Here is a 27,826-nt window from a genome sequence, read left to right as displayed (position 1 = left end):
GGGCGGTGCTTAACCCTCCCGCCACCCCCACCCCGTCCACAGAGCAGTCCCAGGGTGGGGGTGGGGGAGGCACTTGGGGGCTGCCCACCCTGCTCGCCTCCGGGTCGCTGCGGGGCAGGCTCGGCCGAGGTCCCGGGGCTGCTGGCCTCGGCCTTATTCCCGTGCTGGAAACCTCTTTCCTGAGCCCCTCCCAGCAACGTCGCAGTGGCTCTGTTCTAGACGGAGCGGAGGACCGTGAGGGGAGAGGAGGCCACCCCTCCTCCAGGCCCCCCCGCCCCCGAGCCTGCTGCCTGCGGAGCCGGGGCTGTGCCATCGCCCCACAGCCCACCCCTCACATGCAGGCTCACAGGCTTTTTGTTTATTTATTGAAAACAAACATCTGTGCGCTCTGTACAGGTCCGGCTCCCGGGCGGTCGGGCAGGGGGCCAAGCTGGGCGGGAGGGCAACCGTAGCTGGAGGGGTGGGGAGGGGGTCTGGCCAGGGGGGCCAGCTTCTCCAGTCCTGCGACCCGGCCCGCAGCCTCGGGGCAGCCCCCTCCCCGTCCCGGACGGCGGCCTCCCTGCGGGAAAGCAGAGGGTGAGGGAGCCTCTTCCTCAAGCAAAATAAATAGGCGCCTTGGGGGGGCCCTAACCCACCCCCCTCAGCCCCGGGCCGGCGCCGCCACCGTCCAAACTCTGTGTGAGAGGGGAACCGGTTCCAGAGGCCAGGCCCTGTTCGGAGAGGGCTGGGCGGCACCTAGGGGTGGTGGCAGAGCTGGGCAGGGGCAGAGGCGAGGGGCCGGCCAGACCCCAAGGCTTTAAGGCAGAGCAGGGCGAGGGTGCGTGCAGCCCGGGGCCGGGCCGCCTTTGGCACAATGAGGGAGGGCGGCGCAGAGGCCGAGAGCGGGTGGGGGCTGGTGGAGCGTTAAGCCCCTGGTCCTGGACCTCCCACTCCAGGGCCTGGCAGGGGGGCACTGGGGGCACAGGGTGGGACCTCGGCCGCCGCCCGGCTTCCGTTCCCACGGCCTGTCCTCGATCCGGCTCCTGCGCTCAGCACAGCGTGTCCGTGTTGAAGGAGAGCTGGGCCTGGAGGACAGCGGAGAGGCCTCGCTCGGGCGCCCACCGCCCGCCCCGCGACCCCCACCCCAGGACGGGGGCTGCACGCCGGCTCCACGAGTTCTGCGCGTGGTGAGGCCCCCACCCCCCTGGCCTCTCTGCTGGTCTGGTGGCTGCTGTCCCCAGGCTCTGCTCCCCCACCTGCCCGTCTCTGAACCCAGGGTCGGCTGCGGCTCTGTCTCCTCGGCCTGTGCCCTGGCCTCCCACGTCCTTTCTAATCCTGAGCCTCCAGTGGGCCCTCTGTCCCCGTGAGCTCAGGATCCGGGGTCCCCAGGCCACATGCTCCAGCCCCTCCCCGGCCTGCAGCCTGCAGCCACCTGGCTGTCCTGCCCCTCAGGCCCCTCACCCGCTCCTCCTCGAAGCTGATGAGACCCTCATCCTCCGTGTCCAGGTCCTCGGGCTCATCGGCCACGAGCGCGCGCAGCTCGGTGGGGGTGGGCCGCGGCCGGAACAGGCTGAGCAGGCGGCCCAGGGGGGACTGCAGGGCCGAGGGCGGCTCTGTCTCCTGCTGCTCCAGGTTGTCGCTCTGTTTCTTGGCAAAGTTCACGAACACCTGGTGGGCAGGGGCAGGTGGGTGGGCGGGCCGGCCCAGGGGGCCTGGCGGCCGCCGCCCAGGGCACTCACGTTGTCCAGGGTGGTCTGGCTGACCGAGTAGTCCTCGATGCCCAGCACGCCCACCACCTGCTCCATCTTGCTGAACACCTGCGCCAGCGAGATGTGCTCCGACTTGAGCTGGTACTGCACCTTCGTGTGGTGCCGCTCCTGGGGGCGGGCGTCGAGGTCAGAGGCCGCTCCGGGCGCGCCCCGCCCCCCGCCCCAGCGCCCGGCGCCCCGCCCCAGGGCCCCGCCCCCGCCCCCAGGGCCCGCCCCCAGCCCCAAGGACCCGCCCACCTTGAGCACGGCCTCCGGGAAGTTCCTGTTGAAGAACCGCACCACGTCCTTCACGTTCTGGCTGCTCTTGGTCCTCACCGTGATCATGTAGCCGTCCCCGAACCTGTGCGACAGGCCCATGGCCCCGGCCCCAGCCGCAGGGGGGCGCAGCCTCCTCCTGCTGCAGCCCCAGCCCCCCGCCCCCCGCCGCCGCCCCCCGCCGCTCACCGGTTCTTCAGGTGCTGGATGCTGCCCAGACAGCGCAGGCGCCCGTTCACCATGATGGCCAGGCGCGTGCACAGCGCCTCACACTCCTCCATGCTGCCAGGGAGATGCACAGGCTGGCACGGGGCGGGGTGGAGTGGGGTGGCTGCCAGGGCGGCGGGGGGGGGGGGGGCAGACCTGTGCGATGTCAGCACCACTGAACGCCCGGTCTTGATGAGGTCCAAGATGAGGTTCCAGAGGAAGCGCCGGGCCTTGGGGTCCATGCCCGTGGTGGGCTCGTCCTGGGGGTGGCGCCAGGCTCAGCTGCTGCGCCCCAGTCACCCTAGCTGGTGCCACCAGCTGCTTCCTGCCCCAGGCTCACCCAGAAGATGAAGGTGGGGTACCCGACCCCGTCTCGCCCCCCAGCTCACCGGGAAGATGAAGGCGGGGTACCCGACCCCGTCTCGCCCCCCAGCTCACCCGGAAGATGAAGGCGGGGTACCCGACCCCGTCTCGCCCCCCAGCTCACCCAGAAGATGAAGGCGGGGTACCCGACCCCGTCTCGCCCCCCAGCTCACCCGGAAGATGAAGGCGGGGTACCCGACCCCGTCTCGCCCCCCAGCTCACCCGGAAGATGAAGGCGGGGTACCCGACCCCGTCTCGCCCCCCAGCTCACCAGGAAGATGAAGGCGGGGTACCCGATGAGAGCAATAGCTGTCGACAGCTTTCGCTTGTTGCCCCCGCTGTAGGTCCCGGCGGGCTTGTCGGCGTACTTGGTCAGCTCCAGCTTCTCCAGGGCCCACTTCACCACCTGGGAGCCAGAGCGGACGTCAGGGGCACACCCTCCTCACCGGCCCCTCCCCCATCCCCTGGGCGACCCTCACCCGGGCCTCGTCCTTCCAGGGGATACCACGCAGCCGTGTGTACAGCTGCAGGTGCTCCCGGGCCGTGAGCTCGTCAAACAGGGCGTCGAACTGCGGGCAGTACCCGAGGCTCTGCTGCACCTGAAGCAGCTCCTTGAGCACGCTGGGGACACAGGGCCATCAGCACCGGTCCCCGCAGCGGCCCTGCTCTCCCAGGCACCCGCCTGCCCGCACCTGTGCCCGTTGACGAAGGCCTCGCCCCCCGTCGTGCTCTCGTCACCCGTCAGCATCTTGAAGGTGCTGGTCTTGCCCGCGCCGTTGACGCCCAGGAGGCCGAAGCACTCGCCGGGGCGCACGCCCAGGCACAGACGGTCCACGGCCAGGATGCGGCCGATCTTCCGCGACTTGTACACCTGGCGGAAGCGCGGGGGCTGCCGCTCAGGCTCGGTGGGGCAGGCAGGCTGGCTGTCCTGTCGGGCTCCCATCTGGGCGCCACCCCCAATGCCCCAACCTGCCAAGGGCCCACCTTGGTCAAGTTCTCAATCTTGACCATGTCATTATCGGCATCCCCCCGCAGCACACGCTGCCGCTCGCTGGCCACGTCCACGTCGTCCTCCACGGGCTTCGTCGACACTGGCAGGCGCCTGGGGGACAGGGCGAGCAACGCCCGGCCGGGCCCCGCCCGTCACCCAGCGCCCCCCATCTGGCCCCGGCGGGAAGGTGGGCGGCGGCCGGCCTTGACCCCCGCCCCGTGCTGCCCGGGCTCCCCACTCACTGCGGCTGCCGCAGGAAGTTGTACTGGCACATGATGGTGAGGAGGAAGCCCACGAAGCCCTCGACGGTCATGGCCACCAGCCCCCTGGTGACAATGTCCCACTCGAACGGGGACTTCATCTTGTCAAACTGGCCTGCGGGGCAGCGGGCCCGGGGCTCAGCCTGGGCCTCCCAGGGTTCCGGAGCCGGGCACGCCCACCGCCCCCACCCAGGGCTCGGGCCGCGCCGCGCCGGCCGGCCTCACCGATCTTGGCGTAGTACTCGTTGATGTACTCGTTGTAGGCCATCTCCATCAGCCCGTGGCCCAGGTTGTAGTTGGGGAAGATGAGGAAGCAGCTTTTCAGGTAGCTGTTGACGACCTTCAGGTCCTGGGGAGGCCACCGGGGTCACCACACAGCCTGCGCCCCGCCGCCGCGGCACCCCGGCCCGCCGCCCCGGCACCTCCCCGACCTTGTCGTGCTCAAAGAGCTGCAGCAGGAAGGTGGCCACGGTGGCCGTGATGCCAATGAAGAGGTTGATGACGATGAGAAACACATAGGCCGAGCTGGGGACCTCGAACCAGAAGGAGGCCGGGTACATGATGGGGGTGATGGACCACCTGCAGGCGGCAGCGGCGGCGGCGGCGGTCACGGGGCAGCCCGCGCTGCCCCGCGCCCACCCCCAGCCCCCACTCCCCTTACCCGTAGAGCAGGAAGAGGGACAGCACGGCGGGGAAGTTGGTGGGTGACGTGTAGGCCGGCAAGTCAAACACGAACAGGATGATGACGCAGCAGGTGGCCGGGACCAGGTAGTTGAGCTACCAGAGCAGGGGGGCCGGTGAGGGGCCTGGGCAGGGACGAGGCCGGGGGTGGGTGGGGGGACGACTGAGGGCCGGGGGGGGCAGGGGGCGGGGGGGCACACCATGTCCCACACGTAGTTGGCCAGCCAGTAGATGACGGGGTTGCAGCCGCTGACGAACTGCAGGTGCTTGGCCTTGGTGGACTTCTCGGCCACCAGGAAGACCACGAAGCTGGCCGGCACGAAGGACATGGCCACGATGATGAAGATGGCAATGACCACGTCCGTGCCCTGCAGCCTGGGGGCGAGGTGGCGCTCAGCCCCACCCGCACGCCGTCCACGGCCTTACCCTCCCCTCCCGCCCCCACCACCTACAGGTAATCCAGGGAGAGGCTGGCACTTGTCTTGTTCATGGGGTGGTTGGTGACGGTGATGCCTGCGGCACAGGGACAGCAGCCTCAGGGGCTTGCTCTGCGCCCGCCCCGCCCGCCCCGCCTGGCCGCCCAGCTCACCATAGGCCGCGGGGTTGCCCTTGCTCTTGGGCAGGTTGGCGCGCAGGATGGCGTTGTTGAGTCTGTTGAGGTAGGTGGGCATGCTGTGGTAGCCCTTGTTGTTGTAGTGAACCTGCAGCGGGGCAGAGAGAGGCCCAGGGGCCCGTGGGCCTGCAGACCCCGGGCAGGGGCCGGACACGCGGCTGGGCCCGGGGCCGAGCGGCGCTCACCTGGGCGGCCCGGCGCACCGCGATCTTCCGCACCATGGCCGGGGCCCGGGCGCCAAACGAGGCTGGGATGGACTTCAGGACGTTCCCGAAGGTGATGGCCCCGTACCTGGGAGGCGAGGCGAGGAGCGGTGAGGCAGGGTCGCGGTGCTGGCCCCTGGCCCTGGGCCGCTGCGCCCCCCGCCTGGCTCACCGGTGCAGCCGGAAGCGGTCGGAGGTGAAGAGCAAGTACTCGGACACGTTGTGGCCGGTGATGTCGGTCAGGATGTCGCCCGTGACCACCCGCATCTGGGGCGGGTGCCCGCCCACGCCGCCCGGGCAGGAGAAGCCAGTGCCCTGTCCGGAGCAGGTGCAGCGGACGGGTTCCCGCACCAGGCGCGGCAGGGAGGGTGCCGACGTCCAATTCTCTGTGGGCACAGCGGGCATAGCGGGCACAGTCAGCTGGCCCGTGCCACCCAAGTCCCAGGCTGTCCCAGGAATCCAGGAGCCAGTACCTGGTCCAGAGGTGGGCGGCAAGGAGGCGTTCCAGGCCTGCAGCGGGTCCTCGTCCAGGGACATGGGAGAGTCAGACGGGGCGGGCGAGGGTGGGGGTGGCACGAAGTTGGACAGCGGCAGCCCCTGCGTGAAGGACTCCAGGCACATGCCGTCAAAGTACCGCGCAGCCAGCAGGCGCGACTCACCGCTGCTCAGGTTCAGCGTGGGCCCCAGCGAGCCATTGGCGGGAGACTTGAGCACGCAGGTGGCGCCCACGCCCGATGGCAGCCGGAACGTGCTCACCAGCTGCTGGGGGCTGGCGTCGGGGGACAGCCGCAATCTGGGAACGCACAGCAGGAGTCCGGGTTTGGGGGCAGGGCCCACCCCTCCCAGCTCTCACCCCAGCACCCGCCCCGCCGCGGCTACCCCACCAACAGCCTCACCGGTACTCCCGGCGCTCCTCATTGGCATAAGGGATGAAGTTGCCGCGGGGCTGGGTGTAGTTGTGGTACTGAGAGGGTGACAGGACCAGTGGGGGCAGGTCACCTGGCCAGATGCACAGGGAAGCCTGAGCAGGTTCTGATGGCCCTCCCGCATCCCTCAGGCCGAGGTCCCCTCCTCCCAACACCCATAGGGCCCAAGCTTGGGGTCCACCCCAGAATCCATGAATCCCAGCGGAGCCCTAGAATGTGCCCAGCAGTCTCGGGCACAGCGCCCAGGGCAGGTGGGGTCCCCCAAGCAACTCAGGAGCTGGGCGGAGCCCCAGAACCACTGGGCGCGGGGGGGGGCGGGGGATGCTGGCCTGTGATGGCGTCCCCAGGCCCTGGCCAGGCAGCCATACCGATCTCTGGGACAGAGAGAGCTACGGTCATAGCCACGCAGACAAAGAAAGCAGGGAGCAGGATCTGAGAAGACAGCGCCTTGGAGTTGCGCCGGGCACAGTGGAAGCGCTTCACCAAGAGCCGTGGAACTGACGCATCTTCAGCCACCAGCCCTCCAGCTTGCGGCTGCCCTGGCCGACCTGCGTGAGGGCTTCCGCCTCGGCCTCTGCGCAGGGAGGTGGGGGCTGAGCAGGTGCTCACCCCACCCTCCGAGGCAGACCCTCCGCGGCCCTACCCAGCCGCCGCCGCCCACCTTGCAAGCTGACATTGTCAGGGTCCTGCGAGTTGTCAAAGAGGGGCCGATAGTCGCCGTAGATGTCCGTGTAGCCAGCTCCCTCGTCACCACGGGCAGAGCCCACGGAGGACGCAGACTGCAGTGATGCCTGGGACTGGGTCAGCTCTGCGCACCGGGCCAGGTTGCCAGCATGAGCCTCCCTCGGCAAGGAGTCCTCGGCCCCGGGCAGCACGTCCTTCCTGGACTCTTTCACGTCTGCGGAGGGAGAGGGCCAGGGAAGGGGGCGGGAGCTCGGGGCTGCCTGCCACCTGCAGGCCTGTCGGGAACCCCAGCCCCCACACCCACGCACCCCCCGGGCCCCAGCCCCAGACTGACACTGGGGGGTCCAGGCTTCTTGTTCCCACCCCCAGAGACTGGGGAGGAGAGAGCAGCCCCAAGGCCAAGTTCAGACCTGGTGGAGAAGGGGTGGGGCAGGGCCGGTCAGCAGCTCCAGGGCCACTCACCTGCCTCACTGTTCTCCAGCGACGGGTCCTCCTCCGACACCTTAAGGAACACCTCCTCCAGGGTCGAGTCCATCAGCCCGAAGCTGCTCAGGTGCAGAGCGTCCAGACTGCGCTCCAGGTGCTACGAACATGCCTCGTGAGGTCCCCCTGAGCTTGGGCCAAAGCATGGGTCCCCCAACCCACCCCCGCCCCGCCTCCTCCACGGGCCCCGCCCCTGCGTCCTACCCGAGTCCTGCCTCCCCCGCCAGCCCCACCTCCTGTGCTGAACACACCTCCTTGGGGCCCCACCTCCTACGCTGACCTCTCCCCCCGAGCGCCACCGCCTCCTCTGGTCCCAGCGCGTTCCCAGGCCCCGCCGCACCCCCTCACCTGAAAGAGGCGCTCGAAGGCCCCCTTCTTGGCGGCCTCGCTGGGCAGCACGTAGGAGAGCTCCGTGCTAGTGTCCGAGACCAGCAGGCAGGAGGCCACGTGCTTGCGGATGAACTGGGACACCTGGGGCTCCGAGCAGCTGCTCAGCTGGGCCCGAGCTGGGGGGCTGGACGTCAGCCCTGGCTCTAGGAGGGAAGGGGACCAGGGGGGCTTCACTCGGGGACCGCACCTCACGGGTCTGGGGAAGCGCTACCGGGCAGGCAGCCTCAGCACAGACCTTGGGGCTCCCCGGGCTCGGCGGGCCGCTTGACCAGCGTGAGGCGGTAGCCGTCCCCGTAGGCGCCCTTGAGAAAAAGCGGGGAGCCGCAGCACTTGAGCTTCCCGTGGGAGATGATGGCGATGCGGTCGCCCAGCAGGTCAGCCTCGTCCATGTGGTGGGTGGACAGGAGGATGGTGCGGCCTGGGGGAGCCGAGGCCGGAGTCAGGGGGCGGCCGCGGGGGGCCGGGCAGGGGCCGCTCACACCCAGCCCGCGCCCCTCGCACCTTGCTTGTACTTCAGGATGAGGTCCCAAATGGCGCGGCGCGCGTAGGGGTCCACGCCGGCCGTGGGCTCGTCCAGGATGATGGCGCGGGAGCCGCCCACAAAGGCGATGGCCACGGACAGCTTGCGCTTCATGCCCCCGACAGCGTCTGCACCAGCGAGTGCCTCTTGTTGGACAGTTCCAGGTCCTCGATCATCCTGACGTGGGGCGGAGGCTGGGACCCGGCCTGCGCCTGCGCCTGCGGGAGCGCGCGTGCCACCCCGCCCCCGGCCCCGCCCCTCGCCGCCCCGCCCCGGCCCGGCCCCGCCCCACCCACTTGTCCATCTCCTTGCGGATCTCCTCCTGGGCCCCGCTCTTGAGCCGCGAGTAGAACCAGAGGTGCTCCTCCACCGTGAGCCGGTCAAAGAGCACGTTGTGCTGGGGACACATGCCCAGGTTCTGGCGGATGGCGTCCATCTCCGTGCGGATGTCGTGCCCGTAGATGGTGGCGGAGCCCGACGTCGGCGGGAACAGGCCAGTGAGGATGGACCTGGGTGGGGAGGCGGGGTCAGGCTCCGGCTGACCACAGGGAGCCCTCCCAACCGCCCGGCCCAGGCCGGGGCGCCGACGCTCACATGGTGGTGGTCTTGCCGGCCCCGTTGTGGCCCAGGAAGGACACCACCTGGTTCTCGTAGAGGTTCAGGCTCAGCTTGTTCAAGGCCAGCTTCTTGTCGTTCTTATAGACCTTGGTAAGCTTGTCCACGCAAACCACCAGCGGCAGGTGGGTGGGCTCCTCCTCCATGCCCCGCGTCTCCTCTGCACCGGGGCCAAGGGCAGCACCGGGCTTCCTCAGGCCCCCGAAGCGCAGCGACCGGCCCCCCCCGCCCCCGCCCCCGCCCTGGCACCCGCCTCACCCAAGCGGCGGCTCTCCATGGCACAGGCCTGGTCCTCCTCCATGACGCTGAGGCGGGGGGCGCGAGCCCACGGCCAGCTCCACTCCCACGCCTCCGTCCGCCCACTGCCCAGCCAGTAGGACTTCTGCAGTGGGAAGTACCAGGGCCGGGGCAGCCCGTACATGCCTGCCGGGGAGAGGGGCAGGCTGACCCAGGGCCCGGGGTCGCCATCCGGAGACAGCATTCCCCGCGCTTGTCCCTCCAAAGGGCCTGGTACCTGGGTGCACGGCCTCGATGTACCACGTAAGCACGCCGTAGACGGCTGCGTCCACCACCAGCATGGTGACGGCCAGGAGCAGGTTGAAGTCGTCCCCTTCCACGGGCGACTGGCTGAACGTGTGCCACTGGATGCCCACGCCCGCCACCTCGTACAGGGCGAAGTACTTGGAGCCCAGGCCGAAGGCTGTCGTGGACATCAGGGACTGGGGAGGCAGCGGGGTCAGCGGGGAGAGGAGGCTGGACACCCCCCAAGCCCGGCCGGCCCCCCGGGACCCTCACCGCGATGCACTTCTCGAAGGCGGTGATCTTATCGTGGGCCACCTCCTCGCGGATGGCCACGTACATGTAGGGCACGTAGCTCAGGAAGTAGATGATGCCGCCGCAGGCCGAGGCCAGCTTGGCCTTGGAGTACAGCACGGACACCAGGAAGCTGGGGGGGGGGACAGCACGGTGGGCCACCCGCCGCACAGAAGCTCGGCCCCATGCACCCGCCCTCCAGCCTGCCGCCGGCCACACGGCACTCGCTCACCAGAACATGATGGTGGCCACGGCGTAGACGGCCAGGAAGAGCCAGATGATGAGCACGTGGCTGTGCATGAGGACCTGGCCGTACTTGAGGATGGCGGTGAGGGCCGTCACGGAGATGGAGAGCTGCACGAAGCCCGTGATGAACCAGGCCACCCAGTGCACCGCATTGTTCAGGCCCATCGTCTTCATCACCTGCGGGCAGGCAGGCGGGCGGGCCCCAGGCCTCGGGACAGGGGCCCCGGGAAGGAACGTCCAGCCCCGGCGCTGCCAGCCCAGGCCCAGGGAGGGAGGGTGCCCACAGCTGCCTCCGTCCCTTCCCCCGCGCCCCCCTCCAGCCCTCCGGCCCTCTCCTGGGTTCCGATCCCACCTCCTTCAGCCGGTGCTCCTTCTCGGCCACAATGTGCTGGATGGTCATGGCCACGGTGTAGACCCAGGAGATCACCATGCAGAGCGGCATCATGTGCTCGATGACAAACAGGAAGCTGGGGGCGGGGCGGGGCGGGGCTTGAGGGCGGGGCTCGGGCTGCCCGCCCCCGGCGCCCCGCCCCCGGCCGGGCCCCCACTCACTCGTCCCGCGTGTAGCAGGGGTAGGGGAACATCTGCACGTAGTTGCCCGGCTCCACCACGTCGTGGCCCACGAAGGTGTCGATGATGGCCCGCTCCATCATGTCTGCGGAGCGGGCAGCGGTCAGCGCAGGCCGCGCCCGGCCCCCCGCGGCCCCAGGGCCGGCCCTCACCCTGGATCCAGACGAAGCCGTACAGAAAGTAGAAGCGGCCGCCGGTGTTGGGCCCCGGCCGCCAATAGGCCCGGCGGATCTCGTTGGTTTTCTCGGTGAAGCTGGAGTTCTGACGGATCTTGTAGTGCACGTGGGGCGGCAGGGAGCCGTCCTTACGGGTCTGGAAGATCACGCCTGGAACAGGACCAGGGTCAGGGCGGCAGAAGGGCGGGGCGGGGGCGGGGCCGAGGGCGGGCCGGTGAAAGGGGGTGGGGCCTGGAGGGACTCGGGGCAGGAGCGGGGCGGGGACCTGCCCAGGGGGCTGCTCACTGGCGAACACGGTGACGTTGTCCTGGTAGGCCTGGTTGAGGGTGTAGTTGACGATGCTCTCCTCGTCGGGAAAACCCTTGAAGATGTCCACACTCACCTGGGGGAGGGCAGTCCTCAGAGCCCACTCTGGGCCCCAGCTGGGCCCCAAGGGGCCCGCCCACCCACCTTGGACATGAACTGGATCCAGCCGCAGGCCGCGTTGTCGATGGTGTCTAGCTGCTGCAGGAGGGCCGAGCCGTTGGGCAGTGAGAAGTTGTCCTGGCGCAGGGCCGGCGGCAGCTCCTCCGGCGAGAGGCTCAGGGCCTCGGGGTGCAGCCGAAGCTCCGCCACATACTGCGGGAGGGGGCCAGCTCCAGAGGGAGGCCTGGGCCAGCCTCGCCCAGGCCTGAGGGGGCCCTGCGCCACGACCGCCCTCCCAGCCCCGCACCCCCAGCACCTGCTGCAGCCAGTGCAGGTGTTGCTGCAGCCGGCCCTGCTCCAGGTAGCCACGGATCTCCGCCGAGATGTTGAGCCAGACCTGGGCGTAGTGCGTCACGTTGCCTACGAGCGCAAAGGTCTCATTGGCCTGCAGAGGGTGAGGGCAGAGCATGGGGCTCATGGAGGGATGCCCACCAGCCCGCGGACTCTCTCACTCCTTGCCTCTCCCCGTGGCTGGGTGCCCGCCACCCGCCAGTCCCCACCAACAACGAAGCCAGATCCCAGCTGGAAGCGCCAGGCCCTCCCTGTTCAGGCCTCCCTGGAAAACCCCGTGCCCCAGCTCCAGGGCAACACGGCCTCCCGTTCCCCCCACCCCCACCTCACCAGCTGTGCCTCGCCCGCTCCTATGTGGGAGCCCCCTCTGCTCATCCCTTGAGCAGCCCTGACACATGGCCCTTGTTCCCCCTGCTCATCCTAGAACCCCCTCCATAGCCTCTCCCCTTCCTGGGCCATTTCCAGTCTCGGTTTCTACTCGCTCCATCTACCCTGGGACGGCCAGGGGCAGCCTGGCCTGCACAGGCCCCAATCTTGCCCTCGGGCTGCTACTCTGAGCAGTTTCCAGAGCATCTTGCCCAACGGCTCTGCCCCTCCTCTATTCTCACCAGCGCTGCCCAGCCCTGGCCATGCCCAGCCGGGCCAGGTTCCGGCACCACACCAGCCGTCCAGGGCAACCCCAAGGCAGCTCCCACAGTGCACCTGCACCCTGAACCAGGCCACAGGTTCCCCCCACCCCCAGAGCTGAGTCGAGCTTGAGGGCCAGGGCTGCAGCCCTCCCATGACAATTCTACCGAGCCCGCCCCCTGTTCAGGGGTCCCGGGGCTGCAGAACCCTCTGCCCAGCTCCTCCAGGTCCTGCCCCAAAGGACACGTGCAGCCTTAGCGCTCCACGCAGCGGATTTGCGCACCTTGAGAATGACGCGATCCGCCTCAGAGCCCGCTGGCGCATAGAGGATCTTGGGGTTGCTGGTCATGAGGTGCACGAGCAGACCCAGGTTCCGCTGCTCCTTGCTCGTGAAGCCCAGGGAGCTCATGTTGCCCCTCCGCAGCGCCTCCGGCTCGATGGTGCTGGGGCAGGCGGGGCGAGACCTCAGGGAGGGGCGGGGCATCGGCGGGGCGGGGCATCGGCGGGGCGGGGCGGGGGCTTCAGAGGCGGGGCGGGCATCGATTGGAGTGGGGTGCACCATGACCAGGGAGAGGGTGGCAGGACCAGGCCTCGGGTCAGGCCCCGCCCCATCTGTCTCCCTCCCCGCCCTTACCTTGCCACCCACCTACCGGTTGTTGCCGCACAGGATGGGCTGCAGGCCGGCCCAGAGCTGCACGAAGGCAGAGCACTGGCCCTGCAGCGCGTCCGAGGAGGCTGGGGCTGCAGCGGATGGGGCACCCTCTTCGGCCGTGGTGTTGGAGCCTGTGCCCCCTCCAGCCCCTGTGCCATTGGCCGCCCCGCCAGGGCCGCTGCCTGGGGGCCCAGGAGCCCGGCCGGCGCAGGCGCCCTGAGGCAGCAGCAGGGCCAGGGCCGAAAGAACATCCACGTCCTGGAGAACCTTTTGGGCGTCCAGCAGGTCCTCCAGGAGCGCCTGCAACCGCTGTGGGGGTGGCGGCCGCGGCTGGGGGGCGGAGCCGTTGGCAGCATCCAGGCCCAGCTGAGGGGAAACGGGGCAAGTGGGGAAACGCTGATCCAGGGAAGGGAACAGGGTCGGGCGGCTGGCCTGCAGGTGCGTGACTGAGGTCAGGGGTGGCATGGGGAGGACACTGGCAAGGGACACAGGACACAGGCTGGGAGGAGGGGAGCAGCCCGGGGTGTGGAGAGGGAGCACTGGCGGGGCTGGGAGCACAGACTGGAGCGAGGGCTGTGGACAGAGCAGGGGGCACAAGGCGTGGCCCTGGTGGGAGCTGAAGGACATCTAACCCCAGGCACACCAAGCACAGCCTCGGGCCCAGGAGTCCCCTGTGATGCCACGGAGCCTGGCACCTCCTCCAGCCCAGGCAGCAGCTCTGTGGGCCAGCTGGCAGGCAGGGCCTCACCTGCCGGGTGATCTTGGCCACATCCAGTTGGTTCCGGAGTTCAGCAGCCAGCCCTGCAAAGCGCTGGGCACGCGCTGCGGCCTGCCCTCTGCAGACGGCGTCCCGGTAGCCCTGCAGCGCTATCTGCTGACCCTGGGGCACCCTGAGGATCTGGCCCAGCTCCCTGGAGCCTGGCGTGCACGTGAGCTGCTCCAGGAGGGTAGGGGCCAACAGCAGCTCCTGGGGACAGGGTGCAGGGGATGCAGTGAGAAGGAGCCCCAAGCAAGAGGAAACCAAGGGCTTGGCCCGGGATGGCCTCCGGCCGTACCCTGCTCCACCCACTGTGCCAGGTTCTGCGGTGGGGGGGTACAGTGGAACACACCTGCCTCCCCCTCCCCATCCCAGCCACAAATGCCTAGAGACCCTCCCTCACCCCGGAAACGCCTGCCCAGGAGCCGGCAGCACCAGAAGTCCCCTCACCTCCGTCCGGAACAGGGGATTGCTACCCAAGCGGCTCCAGGGCCCCTGATCCCTGGGCAGGCCTGCGCCGGCATCCAGGGCAGGTGAAGGGCCAAAAAGCAGGCGATAGACCTGGAGCACAAGGGGGTCAGGGCTGAGGCCGGGGCTCCAGAGCCCTGCATCGCCCTCACCCCAACCCAAAATGCGGGGAGGCAGAGCAGAGGGGCCAGGGCAGACGCTCGCTCACCACCGACACGCGGCCCGCCTCACCTCGGGCAGGTCCACCTGGGCAGCCAGGAGCGCCTGGGCTGCACTGTCAGGCAGCGACAGGTTCTGTGTCAGGAAACGCCAGAGCTCTCGTGGGTCCCTGGCCCCCGAGTTCAGAGAGAAGGAGGACGCTGCAGAGGCAGAGGGATGGGGCTGAAGGGCGGGTGCCCCGAACCGCCCCAGAGCCGAGCCCAGCCGCAGAGCCCCCCCAAGGCCCAGAGGCAGGCCCCCGGCAAGAAGTGACCGAGCCACTGCCCGCCAGCCCAGGGACCCCCTCCCCCGGAGACACACCTGCAGGTCTGTCCGAGTGGCCCTCCCAGGCGTCCGGGCCCGAGCCGAGGGCCTCCAGGTGCTGGCGCAGCGCCTCCAGCTCCGAGCCCAGGCTGGGCCTCGCCGGGTCAAACAGGTTGCCTTCACCCACCACGCGGTTGAGGCGCTCCAGCAGCTGAGTGACCCTGCACCATCACCGGACGTCACCCGCAGGTCGCCAGGCCCCGGGACAGGGAGGGGTGGCGGGATCCCCGGGGGCACTCACGTGGAGTTGGCATACTGCAGGAAGCCGAACTCGTCCCGCTGGCCGTCGGGGCACAGCGACTGCATGACTGGCAGGATGCCGGCGGAGGTGAGGGGCGCAGCCGTGTAGAAGGCTGGGGGGACAGGGCCGGTGAGAGGGCCCAGAGCGGGGTGGGGGACAGACAGGGGGGGGAGTCAAGAAGGGGGAGGGAGACAGAGGCCGAGAAGAGAGATTTAAAGAAAGTCAGGAAGGAAAAGCAGCCTCAGGCAGCAGACAGGAAACAGAGCCAAGAGGTCTAGTGCAAATGATCCCAGCAGGTCAGAGGTCAAAGGGCATCTCACCATCCCTTCCCCACAACCCCCAGAACGTCCCTCTTCCCTCAGCCAGTCCAGACCAAGGTGCTCTGCCACCTTCCCCAAGAGCTGCGATGCAGCCTGGCCCGCAGAGCCCGGGGGAGCTCGTGGGGTGCCCCAGGATGGCGACCTCTGACCTTCGGCCAGCTGGTTAGTGGAGTGACTGCAGGAGCCCACAAGGGCCTGGGTGGAGAGCAGCTGGGCGCCCCAGCCTTGCCAGGCAACCCCGAGAGGGTGACACCTGGGCGCTGGCCCGGGAGCCACCGTGTTCCAGGAGGTTCCACCCTCCCACCCGCCACCCATCCCCCGCCGAGAGCCCGCCGTTCCCCACGGCGGGCAGGGGCCCTGCAGGACCCAGCGGGCCAGGAAAGACTGTTAAGGCAAGCGGGGGGGGGGGGGTGGGGGGGGGGCTCAGGCCGCACCACGTGGCCCTGCAGGGCCATCCTGTGGCTGCCGCCCGGGCCAGCAAGGAGGCGGCCGCTCACTTACAGACTGCATGCAGGCCGGGAGGACAAGAGCCCATGCGGGGGAGGGCAAAACAGAACAGAGGAGAACAGTGAGAAACGGGGCCGCGGCCACTCACGGCCACCACAGCCAGCCATGTCCTCCGGCCCCGCCAGGAGGCGAGGCCGGGGACCACGCGGGGGAGCGGGCGCGCGGTCTGCGCCCAGAGGAGCCCGGAGAGCTGGTGCGCCATGCGCGCACAGGTCGCGCGTGCGTGACGCCGTGAGGGCTGCCTGTCCCGGTCCCGCCCCGCCCGCCCCGCGGCGCCCCGCCCCAGAGGACCCTCACCTTCCTTCACGGAGATGGTGGGTTTCTTCTGCCGAAGCCCCAGCAGGATGAAGAAGAGCACCAGAGGGATGCAAATCTCAAAGGCCAGGACCCACTGGAAAGGGCGGACGGGGTGAGGCCACCTGCCCGGGGCAGCGTGGCCTCCCACCCATGGCCCAGGGCTGGGCAGGACCAACCCAAACCCCCTCCTAGCAGACACCCTCCCAGCAGGGCCAGCCCGGCCCAGACGCCAGGCGCTCCCCTGGAGACCTCGGAAGGTCAACCCAGGCCCTCCAAGGCCACAGAGACCCCGGCCTCCTTCTTCCAGGACTTTTGCGAAGCGTGAGAGGGTCAGTGTTATCTGGTTCAAGCGAATCAGGTCTCCCACCCGCCAGCCCAGGGTCCGCTTGCCACACTCAAGGCTGGCAGGGAGAGATGGACCAGCAGGTGGTCCACTCTGAGCCACGCATCTGCCCAGCTCATCTTCTCCACTGCCACCTGCAGGGGGGCCTGGACAAGATCCTGGAGGCAGTCTCTGGACGGGCTGCCGCTCCCACGCCGCCCCAGGGTCAGCCCTTCTCCCACCGCTGTGGTGCCATGACACCCCCACGCGAGGGCCTAGGGACCTGAGGCCTGGTGGCGAGAGAGGCCTGGCTTTCGCTCAGGGTCCTGAGCCAACAGAAAGACCTGGTCAGGGCTCTGACAGCCCCTGGTCCCCGGGGCACCAGCACCTCCTTCTGCCGTGGCCCCCCCTCCCCTCCCCCCAGGGGGCTCAGGTGTGCACGGCAGCCCCCCTGCCTGGGGCCTCGGCTCAGTGTTCCCAGGACAGCTCCTGCCACTCAGGCTGGACATCGAGGTGAGTCCCGGGGGGACCTGCTCGGAGTGGGACCCAGGGCCCGGGCCTCCCTGTCTCCCCTGGACAGCAGAAGGACTCACCATTCGCACCCCACCTCCCGGCTCAGGCAGGGAGGAGCGAGACGAGGACCTCAGGCCAGCTGCTCCTCAGGGGAGCTGCCTGCCCAAGCCGGGGGCGCCCTGACTCCCACCCCCACCCAGCTCTTCTTGGAGTCCCCCGGTTCCCTCAGCCTCATCCCACCCCAAAGCAGACCGCAGAGCCCTCGCCCAGCGGCACTCCCTCTGCCCCCCCCGGGGTGGGGGCAGCTGCTGCTGTGTTGACTGGGCTCTGACAATAGCGTTCTGTGGCCTGGACACCCCGCCGAGTGTCTGCGCTCCATGCCCGCCCCAGCCCGTGCCAGCCTCCACCCCCTCCTGAGAAGGGACACAGCCAGGGCTAGCCAGGGAGGTACCGTGGGCACCAGAGGGCTGGGGCAGGCGCATGCCACACGCACACACAGAGCGAGGACGGCTGCGTGCAAGTGGCGATGCGGGAGGCAGGGGTCAGCGCCACAGTGCCAGCTCCACCCACACCGGCCCTACCACCGGGCACCTCCACCACGTAACTGCAGCAACGGGCCACGCTGCCGCCTCATTGCTATAGCAACAGCCATGCACGAGCTGCCAGGAGAAGAGGCCTGCTTGGCCGGCGGGCGGGAGGCCAGAGGGGCATCTGGTTACGGCGGGCAGAGCAGGTTCAGCCTCACCTGGCTGCCCCACCCGGCAGCCTACGGAGAGGTCAAACCCCTGTCCCTTGAGACCAGCCCAGTGCCCCAGGTTGTCCCACTGCAGGCCCCTTCTGTTGTGTCAGGGGGAGAGGAGGTGAGGCCTGAGGATGGAGGGGCTGCCTCCCTCCCACTCTGGTCACTTGGTGACAAGGATCTGGTCCCCCCACCCCCAGAAGCAGCTTGTGGCCCCAAGGTAGACCCATGTCCAGCTAAGAGGGCACAGGCCACACTCACGGACGGCGACATGGAGGCACAGACCCTGGGTTCCTACTCTCCTCCAGCCCAGGCTTTCCCCGGGGCACCCCGCGCGCAGGGCAAAACCTCTACCAGCCAAGCCCAGGGGTGCAGCTCTGAAGCCTGAGACCCTCCGGGCAAAGCGCGGGTCCGGCCCAGGAGGGCCTGACATCTAGGCAGCCCCAGCCCACAGCCAAGCCCCGCACAGCCTCGGCCATCCTGGAGGAAGAATTTCTGGGGTGTGTGGCCATGGGCCAAGGACTCCACGTGCCTGACCAGCCCTGGCAGCACCGTGGGGCGTGGGCACAGGGAGCTTCGGGAAGGGGGCCTCCGATCTAGCACGCAGGGGCTACTTCCACCTGTAGGTCGGTGGGCATCTGCCACATGCTTGCCAGGTATCTACCAAGCACTGCTCCCCTCCCTAAGCCTTGGGGTCCATTCTCAGGCCTCACCTCCTCTCCCTCTGACACAACAGAAGGGGCCTGCAGTGGGACAACAGAAGGGCATGCTGGGCCGTCACTGGGGCTCCTGCTCCCAGGCCCTGGGCTCCTTCCCGCCAAGAACTCGGACTCCAGCACGTGCCCACCTCCCAGTCCCCCTTCCTCCCCGGAGTCCCACCCTGCTGTCCCCAGTGACCCTGAGGTAGGGGGAGCTGCGCCAGAGGCGGCCTGAGGCTGCAGGCCTGATCCATGGGGCCCAGCAGCAGCTGGCCCCAGGCGCCCTGGGCAGGGAGTGTACCCTACCCTGGCTCCCTGCCAGGGCCAGGTGCCCCGGGGAATCCTGCCAGGCCGTGATGACGACGGCCACCCTGCTCTGCCTGCAAACTCGGGTTTCTCCCCGTGTACTTGGAAGCCCTTCCCGGGGGGGCGCAGGTAGGAGCTGGTCGGCCCCAGGGATCCCAGGGCCAGGTGGGCAAGGGGTGCCTCCACCTCAGGCTCCATCCCCAGACCCCAGCCTGCTCTGGGCCCTATCGTGGAAAAATCACCGGGGCCCATTCAGGAACTGGGGCTCCCGGGCCTCTCGGGTGCGCGTGTGCTGCTGCCAGGCAGGCAGTCAGGCCGGCCGGCAGGCGATGCCCCTGCCCTTACCGGGGCCACAGCCGTGATGGCCAGCAAGATGACATCCAGACCACCCCAGCCCGGCCGCTCCCCAGGGCTTCTGTCCCTGACAGCTGCTGTGTCCTGCACCCTGAGGCCCCGAGCTGCCCCAGGCTCAGGGCGGAGAGCCAGGGAGCCCGGCGGTCACAGGTCCACACAGCAGGACCCAGTCGGCAGAGGTGGGTGGGTGGGCGGTCAAAGAGCGGATCGGCCTCAGGGAGGAAGGGACCCAAAGGACAGAAGGGTGCAGGGACCCGAGCTGGCCGAGGCTGGCACAGCAAGGACATCGCCAGGGCTGAGAAAACCTGAGCGAAGGCCAGTGGGTGTGCAGAGGAGGAGGAGGAGAGGTGCCTGCCCAAGGACAGAGGGGTGGTGCCTTTCCAGAAGGGACATGGTCCCTGCAGGGGCGCCAAGGGGGCTGGGCCCAGCGACCACAGAGCCTCTGAGCAGGATGGGGTCCCCCAGCCGGTCCTCTGCCCGGGGGAGGCTGGACCTCCTGCGACCCCGGCTCCTGGGGCCACCTTCAACCCCGCACCCCGCGGCCGGCCCGGGGAGCGCGATGCGGAGGGCGCCCGCCCCATGACTCAGCCGAGGACCGCGAATGTCAGCGGTCGCGGGCGGCGGCCCGGGCTCTGCCGAGACCCCCTTCCCGGAGGCCGGCGCGCGGGCAGGGGCGGGGGAGGGGCGGGCGGGGAGGGGCTGCGCGCGCCCGGCCGGGCTCGCCGCGCGCGCGCGCGGGACGCGCGCAGCCTCCCGCTCCCGCAGGCCCGCGGCGCGCGAGGTCGCTCACCGGGCTCCGGCGCTTCAGCGTCACGTTCTTCCAGAGCAGCAGCTGCAGCTGGTGCAGGAAGCCCATGGCGGGGCCGCGCTCCGGCCGCCTCCGCGCCGCGGCCGCTGCTCTGCGCGCCCCGCCGCCCGCCGCCCGCCGCGCCGCTCGGCATCGCCCGCGCGGGGCGGGGTCTCGGGCGTCCGGGCCGGTTCGGCGCTGGCTCCGCCCCGGCGGCCGCGGCGACGGGCGCTGGCGCCCGCCCTCCCGTCGGCACCCGGCCTGCGCCGCCCCCGCTTAAAGGGGCCGCCCGGAGCCCGCCCGGACCCCCGTCCCCTCTGTCCCCGCGCTTCCTGGAGCCCCACCCCGCCGTGAGACACTTCCCGGTGGCCCCGTGTCACCAGGCGTGGAAGGGACGCGTACCAGAGCCCACGTCTGAACCGTGACCCTGACTCGCCCCCTTCCGGGGCGCTCTTCTTCCAGGGGCAGCAGACCAGCGCGCCCGCGCCCCATCCCCTTGCAGTTCTTCTCCCGGGGGCGCCCTAAGGGGATGCTGGGCCCCCACAAGCTGGCCAGGCCGGCTCCACCTGACCTCCTCCAAGAGGGGCTGCTGGCAGGAATTACATCTGAACCCAAGAGCCAGGTCCCAGTCCCCAGGGCACTTCCGGGCAGGAGGGGGGTCCCACACTCGAGGGTGGGGGGGAATTCAGTTGTGGGTGGTGATGCCACCTCTGCAATGCGCACTGCTCTCAAGGCTTCAAGAGTCAAATTTCCTGCCCAGCTGGATGCAGCCTGACCTGCACCCCTCAAAGGTTAACAAGGTGCTGGCGAGAAGGGCTGCAGGAGGGCTGTCCTACCCATGAAAGGGTTTCCTGTGTTCCTTGTGAATGAGCCACTTGGTGACCCAAGGGGTACGATGGCCTGACCGGGCTCGGCCAGGGCTGCAGCTCCTAAGGCACCAGAGGAGGGAAAGGGACCCAGGCGACTGCTCCCTGCGGGCTGGGCAGGCCTGGTGCGCAGGGAGACTGAAGCGGCCGCTTTTACGAGTGGCTCCTTTTTCTTATGTGTGAGTTTGGGGTCCAGTGAGTTCCACGGAGGTGGTTTGGTGCCTGTTGGAGCCTCACGGCTGGAGACACTTTGCTAACAAGGTCCATTCCCCCAGGTTCCCAGGGGAGAGCCGCAGAGAGCAGGCCGACCCCTGCAGGGAGCGGAGCCTGGTGGGCAGTTCGGATGGCTCCTCCCAGCTTCAGTTTCCCCACTTGCAAATGGGAAGGGCAGGCCCAGTGGTGTCCAGTGTCTGGGGTCAGTAAAGAGGGCCCACCCTCAGCGGAATGGCAGGCCGCAGCTCGCCACTCCCTCCCAGCCCCTGGCAGTGGGAGGAGGGGCTGCCCCAGGAAAAGGGGCGGGGCGCAATCCCACGGTCACCCTACCCTGCAGCCTGGGGACACTTCCTGCTCCCGGTCAGGATCGGTGTAGCGGGGCTAGGTCAGGGCCGGAAGTCAGTAGTGGGCCTTTCCCACAAGCCACTGCCAAGGGCAGGGCAGCTTCCTGCCTCCACCTGCCACCCACCCAGCCCGGGGCGGGAACAAGTCTGCTGCGGGAGCCCTGTCAGTGCCACCCGGAGGCTCACCACCAGGCTGCAGCCTGCCACAGGGGCTCCCCTGGCTACAGCAGCAATCTTGGTGCCCCTGGATGCCAGGCTGCCACCAGCCACCAGTCAGGGGAATGGCACATCAAAAACCAGACCTTGTCACACCCCAGACACCCCTGCAGCCCAAGCATGAAATCCCAAGGCCTTCGAGACGTGGTGCCTTCCAGCCAGAGGCATTTCTGACCTTTTGGCCATGGTGCACCCACCTCGGCCCTTCAGGGGCCAACCGGGCTCTCAGCTGCGGTGCCCTCGCATGGGTTGGGAGGAGCAGGCAGAGGCCTGGGGTGGAACGGGCCAGATCCAGTCCAGAAAAGGGAAGCAGACTCAGCACGTGCCTTTCTTGTCCTTGTTTCTTTATTGACTCCGCCCCGCCCTGAGGGGACTGCAGGCTACAAAAAGCCCAGCAAGCTGGAAGGCCCGCTCGGGTCTGGGCCCCACGGGTCTGACCCCGGCTCCAGCCTGCCCGTCTCAGACAAGGGGACCTCGGCTACAGAGGCCAGGGGCCCAGGTTCTGCCACCACATGCCCAGGCCGTGTGCCCAGCCCCAAGGGTCCTGCCACCAGCCTCAGCCTCCATCTGAGGACAGCCTTGACCCGCCCAAGGTTTCATCAAGGTCGGGGGGGGTGGTCAGTGGCCTCTCTCATCTTCCATGGGCCTCGGCAACATGCACCCCACATTACTCCCTCCCTGCTCTCACCTCGGCCCCCAAGTACTGGCTCCGGCACCCACCAGACTCCTCCTCCAGGTAACCTGCCCAGACGGGCCCACTCCTCCCTAACCCTTGCTTCCTGGCCTCGACCCCAGCCTCCAGGTCAGCCTGATGGTGTCCTGTGGGGGCCGGATGCCAGTGGCTTGATTTCAACAGCCAGCCTTCTACCCACACCTCCAGCTCCCCAGCCACCCTTCCCTGCCCCCTCCAGCTGGCAGAGTTCAGGCCTGGAACCACCCCTCCAGGTCCTGGTAGACCTGGCCACGGGGCAGGTGGGGGTAGCGGGTGCAGATGGCACAGAAGCGCTCCCGCCAGTCGCCAATCAGCCGCACTTGGAGTCGCTCTCGCCAGGCAAAGTAGCGCCGGTAGTGGCTCTCGTTCATGCTGGTGAGGAAGGCGGCCAGCTCCCGAGCCGAGCCGAAGTCGTCCACGTGCACGAAGGCATCGGGCGGGGCAAAGGCCTCGTAGGTGGCCCTCGGGGGCCCCAGCACCACCGGCAGGGTGCCGGCCGCCAGCGCGTTCTGCCAGAACTTCTCGGTGATGTAGTCTCGGTGCTGGGAGTTCTCGAAGGACAGGTAGAAGAGATACTGGGCCACGGTGGGCAGCAGGCAGTCGGCGCACAGGGGCTGCCGGCTGGCGCGGCCGAACACGTCCACGGGCAGGTGGGGTGCCAGCTGCTGGTACAGCTGTGCGCGCCGCTGCCGCCTCTGGAAGTTGCTGACCACCCAGACGGCCACCCCGCTCTTGGCCGGCAGCGGCGGTGCGGTCCCCTCCCGGGGCTCCAGGCAGCCATAGGGCACGAAGATGTCTGAGTCTCGCCGGTAGCTCAGCACCCAGTTGAAGATGCCTCGGAGGCGGCCGAGGCCACGGGTGTGGCTGGGCGACTCCATGGAGGCCCACACCCAGGGCTGCCCGCGTGGCCGCTGGGCCAGGGGCAGGCGGGCCCGCCGGCTCTGCAGCTCTCGGTGGTGGAAGACCACGGCGTCGGCGCTGGCCAGCAGGCTGCGGTCGGTGGTCAGGCGGCAGCGGACCACGCCATAGCGGGCGCAGGTGTCGCTGGACAGCTCTGGGGGCTGAGTGGCAAAGGGCCAGTGCCAGACGAGGATGGTGATTGTGGGCTGGGGCGCCGGAGCTCCCCGGAGGGCCGACCCAAGCAGCCACAGGAGCCCGAGGGCCACCAGAAGGGCGGCTCCGGCCAGGGCCCCCAAAACACGAAAGCTCCGAGCGGGGCCGAGCACTGCATAGGACACAGGAAGAGAGACTGTCTCCACGGGCTCACGGCGGGCCCCATCCTCCCAGCCCACGCTTCCCAGGACCACTCACCAGCATTGGGCATCTGCAGCCCCCAGGGCAGTCACCCGAGAAGGTTTTCGAATCACAGCTGCAGCTGCACGGCCCGCCCCGAAATCACGGCTGTGCCCTCGCCCTCAGCACCACCTGGCACCGCTCTCCTTTCATCTGCCCTGCACAAAGGAAACTCGGGTACCTTCCCGCTCCTGCCCCGCCCCGCACAGCCCCACCCCTACCCCGAGGTGACCTTTGGCGTCAGTCAGCATCCTCACCCACGCCCCCCCGCCCCCGTCTTCTGGCTGCTGTGGAGAGGCGGCTACAGGAGGGGGTCCCATTACCCAGTCCTCCGCCCCTGCCGGCCTCTGAAAAGGCCTGGAGATGACCCACTGGCAGAAGGAGGGGAGGCCATCCTGAATGGAGGGGGCCCCCTCCCCAGAAGGACCCAGCCACAGCCCACCGCCCAGGCCTGGGGTGCCCGTGGCGAGCGGGCATGCTCCCCTCGGAGGCCACCTGAGCCCAGGCGGGCACCACCTCCACCCGCGCTGTTTCATCACCCACTTCCCCTGCTCACCGCCCGCTGAGTTCTGCTGTGGCTCCCAGACCCTCTTGCCACAGATGCTGCGCTCAGCTCTTTGCCAAGAGGCTGACGTTTCTCCCGCTGCTTCTGATCGGACCACCCGAGCCCGCCTCTAGGACACTCGTCACAGAACTCAGATTCTCAGAGGGGGGTTCTGTTCTTGGGTCTGGGGACACCCCACGAGGCCCCAGTACATACGCAGAGCAGGCAGATGCCAGGCTGGGGCTGGCCGTGGGGTGGGCTGTGGGTTGCTGTGCCATTTTCCCCATCCGAGGACACGTGTCCGTAGGAGCCCCAGGCCGGGGGGGGCGGGGGGCACCGGCCCTGGCCAGCTGGAAGAGCTGCAGGAACTTGGGCGGGAAGGCAGCCCTTGGGGGCTCCAGGTCTCTTTTCCAGGTCTGACAGCACAGGGTGGGGTGGGGGCAGGGAGGGGGCTTTCCAGGCTGGAAAGGGAAGGAGTCGCGGTGTCCCTGACGTGGGCAGGGGCGGGCATCCGCTCCAGGAAGAGGAGGGCTCGGGTCCAGAGCCCCTCTCCTCCCCAGCCGCAGCCAGCCCAGGCGCCCAGGTGCAGAGATCCAGTTCCTTCCCCCTTTGCTCTGGTTCTTCTGAGCTGGACGCGCGGCAGGGCAGCGTGGCCACGTTGCTCCGAGTTCCGGCCCGCACCCCCTCTCAGCCATCAGCTTCTTTTCCGGTGGCCAGACGTAGCCGGGCAAGGCCCAGCCCTTGCGCCAGTGTCCTAGAGACCTCAGGCCAGGCCGGTTCTTGGAGGCCGTGGGCTGGGTGTCCCGGGGGGAAAAGCAGCCGGGATCCACGGGCCAGGTCTGCTGCCTGCGCCGTCCTGGGGGCCTCCCGTCACTCCCTGGACCCCTGCCCTGCTCACCTCCAGCTCAACTGGCTTCCCACCCCTCCCCCAGGGAGGACCAGACTGCCTCTGGGGCAGGACCGAGCAAGCTGGCAGCAGGACCCTGCTGGGGCAGAGGCAGTCCAGCAGAGGGCAGGCGTTGACCCCTCTGAGGCCCCCCACCCCCTGCATAACCTCCGGGCTGTGGCAAGGACTTGTGCAACATGGGGGGGGTGGGATCTGTCGCAAACCATCTGCTGGGCCCCATGCGCGGCTGCAGCAGCTGGGCCTGGCTCCCCATGACCGGCATGAGGCCCTGCCTTTCCAGAACCCCCATGTTTAGGGAGCCCATCACGGTGGCCCTGGGCCTTTGGTCCCACCCTGGCCTCACTTCCCCGGCAGGAGGGCCCTGAGACCAGCACCCCAAGGGCCGAGAGCAGGAAGGAACCCATCCCACCGCAGCCTGCTGACGACCTGGCTCCCGGCTGCCAGGCCTCTGCCTTCCTGTTTGCACTGCCAGGTTGCCAGGGGCCTGCCACAGGCCTCACCCACACCCACAGCCCGCTCCCTTCCTGGGGGACCTTGAAGGAGGGCCCCCCCCAAGCCCCACCTCGGGTCTGCTGCTCCTTGGGCCTCTCACATGCCTGCCACTCAGGTTGGCAGTGGGGGGCCCCCAGTCACGGGAACCTGCTGGCTAGGAGACGTGGCTCTGAGGTTTGGGCCAGAGATGGGTCAGAATGAGAGATTCTCAGAGGAAAAAGAAGGTGGCAAGGGAGTCTGAGTCAAAAGGAGAGTGGGGCCTCCTGGCAGCTCAACCTGAGACCTAGGAGCCTCTGGGACCCAGGCGGGCACCCACCTCCTGCCCAGCAGCTGGGAGAATCTCGGACCCAGGAACGCGCTCCGCTCCCAGGGCTGAGTGCGCCAGCTGTTCCGGGGGCCGCCTCCCAGTGGCACCAGCGGAAGAAGCCGCAACCAGAGGGCCATGCCCGGAGAAAGGGTCCCCAAGCTGTCCCCGTGGTCCCTGCTGTCTACTCCCCGGGCCCGAGAGAGGAAGATCCCCTTGCAGTGGCCTCTGCAGTGAGATGGGGGCTGGCAGCCTGGGCGGGGGAAGGGAGCACAGGGGCGCCGACCCCCAGGCAGTGGGGCACAGGCCCTGCGCGGCTGGGTCCCCGCAACTCATCTGGTTTCTGTGACGTCCATCGGCCCCAGCTGAGCCCAGACAGAGCCAACCCCTGATTTTGGCCCAACTCCTACAATCGCCTTCCCCTCCTAGGCCCTGGGGTGCAGTGTGCTCCCCTGGGGCTGTCCTGCCCTTCCTGTCCCCGCCCCAGGTCCCCACCCATGAACACCCAGCCTGGCTGATCGTGCCTCTGTCCTTGGGCCCAACCCCAGGCAGAGCCCCCAGCCCTCCTGAGACTCCCGCAGGCCTGGCCTCTGGCAGCCCCACCCCAGCTGGTTCTCACTAGAGGAAGACCCCCCCGCCCCCAGACGGTCCTGTGCCTCAGCGCCCAAGGCAGCGTGCCCAGCCCGTGTCCTCTGCCCAGCACAGACCCCAGTGGTAAGGCTGCTCTGAGCACAGACTGTGCAGCACGGCGGCCCCCTAGCCCAGAGCCTGGAAGTGGGAACCCCCAGCCACAGACCCCAGGAGGAGGTGCCAGCTCTCCTGCCAGCCTGGATGGCTGGGCTGGTCCGGGAACCTGAGTCCCCACCGTGCGTGCCACCCTCCCACCCCCGGTGCAGCCCAGAGGCACTGGTTTGGGCACAGAACAGCCAATTGGGTCGTGGCATGCAGGGTCCCGAGGCGCCCTCTGGGCAGGACGCGGCCCTGGGCGGGAGGGTAAGGAGGGTGGGCAGGTCAGGAGGGCGGGAGGGGCTGGCTGGATGTGAGGCTGCGGCTGCGGCCCCGTGTCTGCCTCCTGGCCCTGCCCTCATGCTGCCCCCTCAGGTGCACCCCCAACCTGCAGCCCCTTGGCCCCCTCCAGCCTCTGTGCACCCTCCTTCCCCAAGGGGCGCCCGGAAGCCCCTGCCCCGCCCTCCAGTTGACGGTAAAGCTGGGCCAGCTCCCTCCACCGCCTCACTCCCCTCCCGCAGGAGCAAGGCAACTCGGAGCACGGCCACCAGGGGGCCTTCTGGGCATGTGTATGGACTCGGCTCTGCTCAAGCCAAGCCTCGGGCAGCCGGGTGGGCAGCCAGGCTCTGGGCCTCGCTCCCCTCAGGCCCCTGGGGCTGGGCGCTCGCTGACCCTGCTGCCCAGGCGCTGGTGTCTGGAAGGAGGTGAGGGTCAGCAGGGACATGAGGGGTGGCCGCTCTGCCCAGGTCAAGCCAGCGCGAGGTGGGAAAGGTCAGTGCCAGGACCCCAGGGTCCAGCCCGCAGGCAGACTGGCCTGGGCCAGACCCACCCTGGCGCCTGACAGCCTTTGTTCTCGAGGGAGCCCCCCCCCCGTTTTCTTCCTGGCTGTCCCCCTCGTGACACAGATTAAGAGACAGTGGACACACGATGCCCATCACCCTGGCCTCATCTCCAGCTCCCTCTACCTGCCCCTCCCATCTCGCCACACCAGTGCACCCAAGGGAGACAGACGGAGGCTCTCTGCGGGAGGCCAGCCCAAGACCCGGGCCCAGGGTCAGCCCTAGAAGCCTCTGCTGCAGGCATTAGCCTTCAGCCATTAGGCCTAATCCTACCCCCAGCCCCGCCTGTCTCTCCTCGGGGACCCAATTGTCCCAAACTGGCTTTGTGTTCCCCTTCGGGGCTGCCCCCGTCCATCCAGCAGCCATGGTCCAGCACTGTCCAGACCCCCGCCCCAGAAATCACTGGGAGACTTTTTTTTTTTTTTCTTCCGGCTTTTGTCCTTTTAGGGCTGCACCCACAGCATATGGAGGTTCCCAGGTTGGGGGTCTAATCAGAGCTGTAGCAGCCAGCCTACGCCAGAGCCACAGCAACGTAGGATCCGAGCCGCCTCTGCAACCTACACCACAGCTCACAGCAACCCTGGATCCTTTAACCCACTGAGCGGGGCCAGGGATTGAACTCACCACCTCATGGTTCCTAGTTGGATTTGTTTCCACTGCGCCACGACGGGAACTCCCCTGAGAGGCTTCTGAACCCAAGCCACCCCTCCTCCCCAGCTAGGTCTGATCCCCCCACCCTGTCCACACAGGGCACCACTGC

General features: G+C 68.9%; 2 protein-coding genes across 3 annotated transcripts; both read right to left on the bottom strand.

The window, feature by feature from the left end:
• Window positions 1-347: 347 nt before the first annotated feature.
• On the bottom strand, window positions 348-19,756 carry ABCA2 (ATP binding cassette subfamily A member 2). The gene is given in 51 exon segments (XM_021081228.1): window positions 348-1,064; window positions 1,441-1,647; window positions 1,719-1,856; window positions 1,986-2,088; window positions 2,193-2,285; window positions 2,367-2,470; window positions 2,845-2,979; window positions 3,053-3,194; window positions 3,266-3,444; window positions 3,558-3,675; window positions 3,807-3,939; window positions 4,050-4,173; window positions 4,256-4,403; window positions 4,486-4,601; window positions 4,706-4,880; window positions 4,958-5,018; window positions 5,095-5,206; window positions 5,304-5,409; window positions 5,494-5,707; window positions 5,795-6,114; window positions 6,218-6,320; window positions 6,616-6,735; window positions 6,738-6,821; window positions 6,909-7,145; window positions 7,394-7,514; window positions 7,763-7,947; window positions 8,040-8,222; window positions 8,306-8,446; window positions 8,449-8,501; window positions 8,621-8,833; window positions 8,919-9,099; window positions 9,198-9,362; window positions 9,454-9,658; window positions 9,735-9,885; window positions 9,985-10,175; window positions 10,351-10,465; window positions 10,551-10,653; window positions 10,721-10,894; window positions 11,030-11,126; window positions 11,195-11,362; window positions 11,466-11,594; window positions 12,411-12,570; window positions 12,778-13,145; window positions 13,528-13,746; window positions 13,987-14,097; window positions 14,236-14,363; window positions 14,524-14,687; window positions 14,768-14,879; window positions 15,589-15,591; window positions 15,892-15,985; window positions 19,614-19,756. Coding segments are annotated over 51 exon segments (7,308 nt in total). The 5' UTR covers window positions 19,680-19,756; the 3' UTR covers window positions 348-1,028.
• Window positions 15,892-26,111, bottom strand: FUT7 (fucosyltransferase 7). Of its 2 annotated transcripts, none has more exons than XM_021081229.1 (4): window positions 23,811-26,111; window positions 23,273-23,412; window positions 21,020-23,186; window positions 15,892-15,985 (listed from the first exon to the last, which is right to left on the bottom strand). In XM_021081229.1, the coding sequence occupies exons 2-3, from the start codon at window positions 23,283-23,285 to the stop codon at window positions 22,171-22,173; spliced, it is 1,029 nt and encodes a 342-aa protein (XP_020936888.1). In that variant the 5' UTR covers window positions 23,286-23,412; window positions 23,811-26,111; the 3' UTR covers window positions 15,892-15,985; window positions 21,020-22,170. The 2 variants fall into 2 exon arrangements, with proteins under 2 accessions (XP_020936888.1, XP_020936889.1); XM_021081230.1 differs by having other exon boundaries at window positions 24,015-26,111.
• Between the last annotated feature and the right edge of the window lie 1,715 nt (window positions 26,112-27,826).

The sequence above is a fragment of the Sus scrofa genome, unplaced genomic scaffold (genome assembly GCF_000003025.6).
Source record: "Sus scrofa isolate TJ Tabasco breed Duroc unplaced genomic scaffold, Sscrofa11.1 Contig1206, whole genome shotgun sequence".
Classification (NCBI taxonomy): Eukaryota; Metazoa; Chordata; class Mammalia; order Artiodactyla; family Suidae; genus Sus; species Sus scrofa.
Note: the sequence above shows the minus strand (reverse complement) of the source record. Positions and strands in the feature narration are given on the sequence as shown.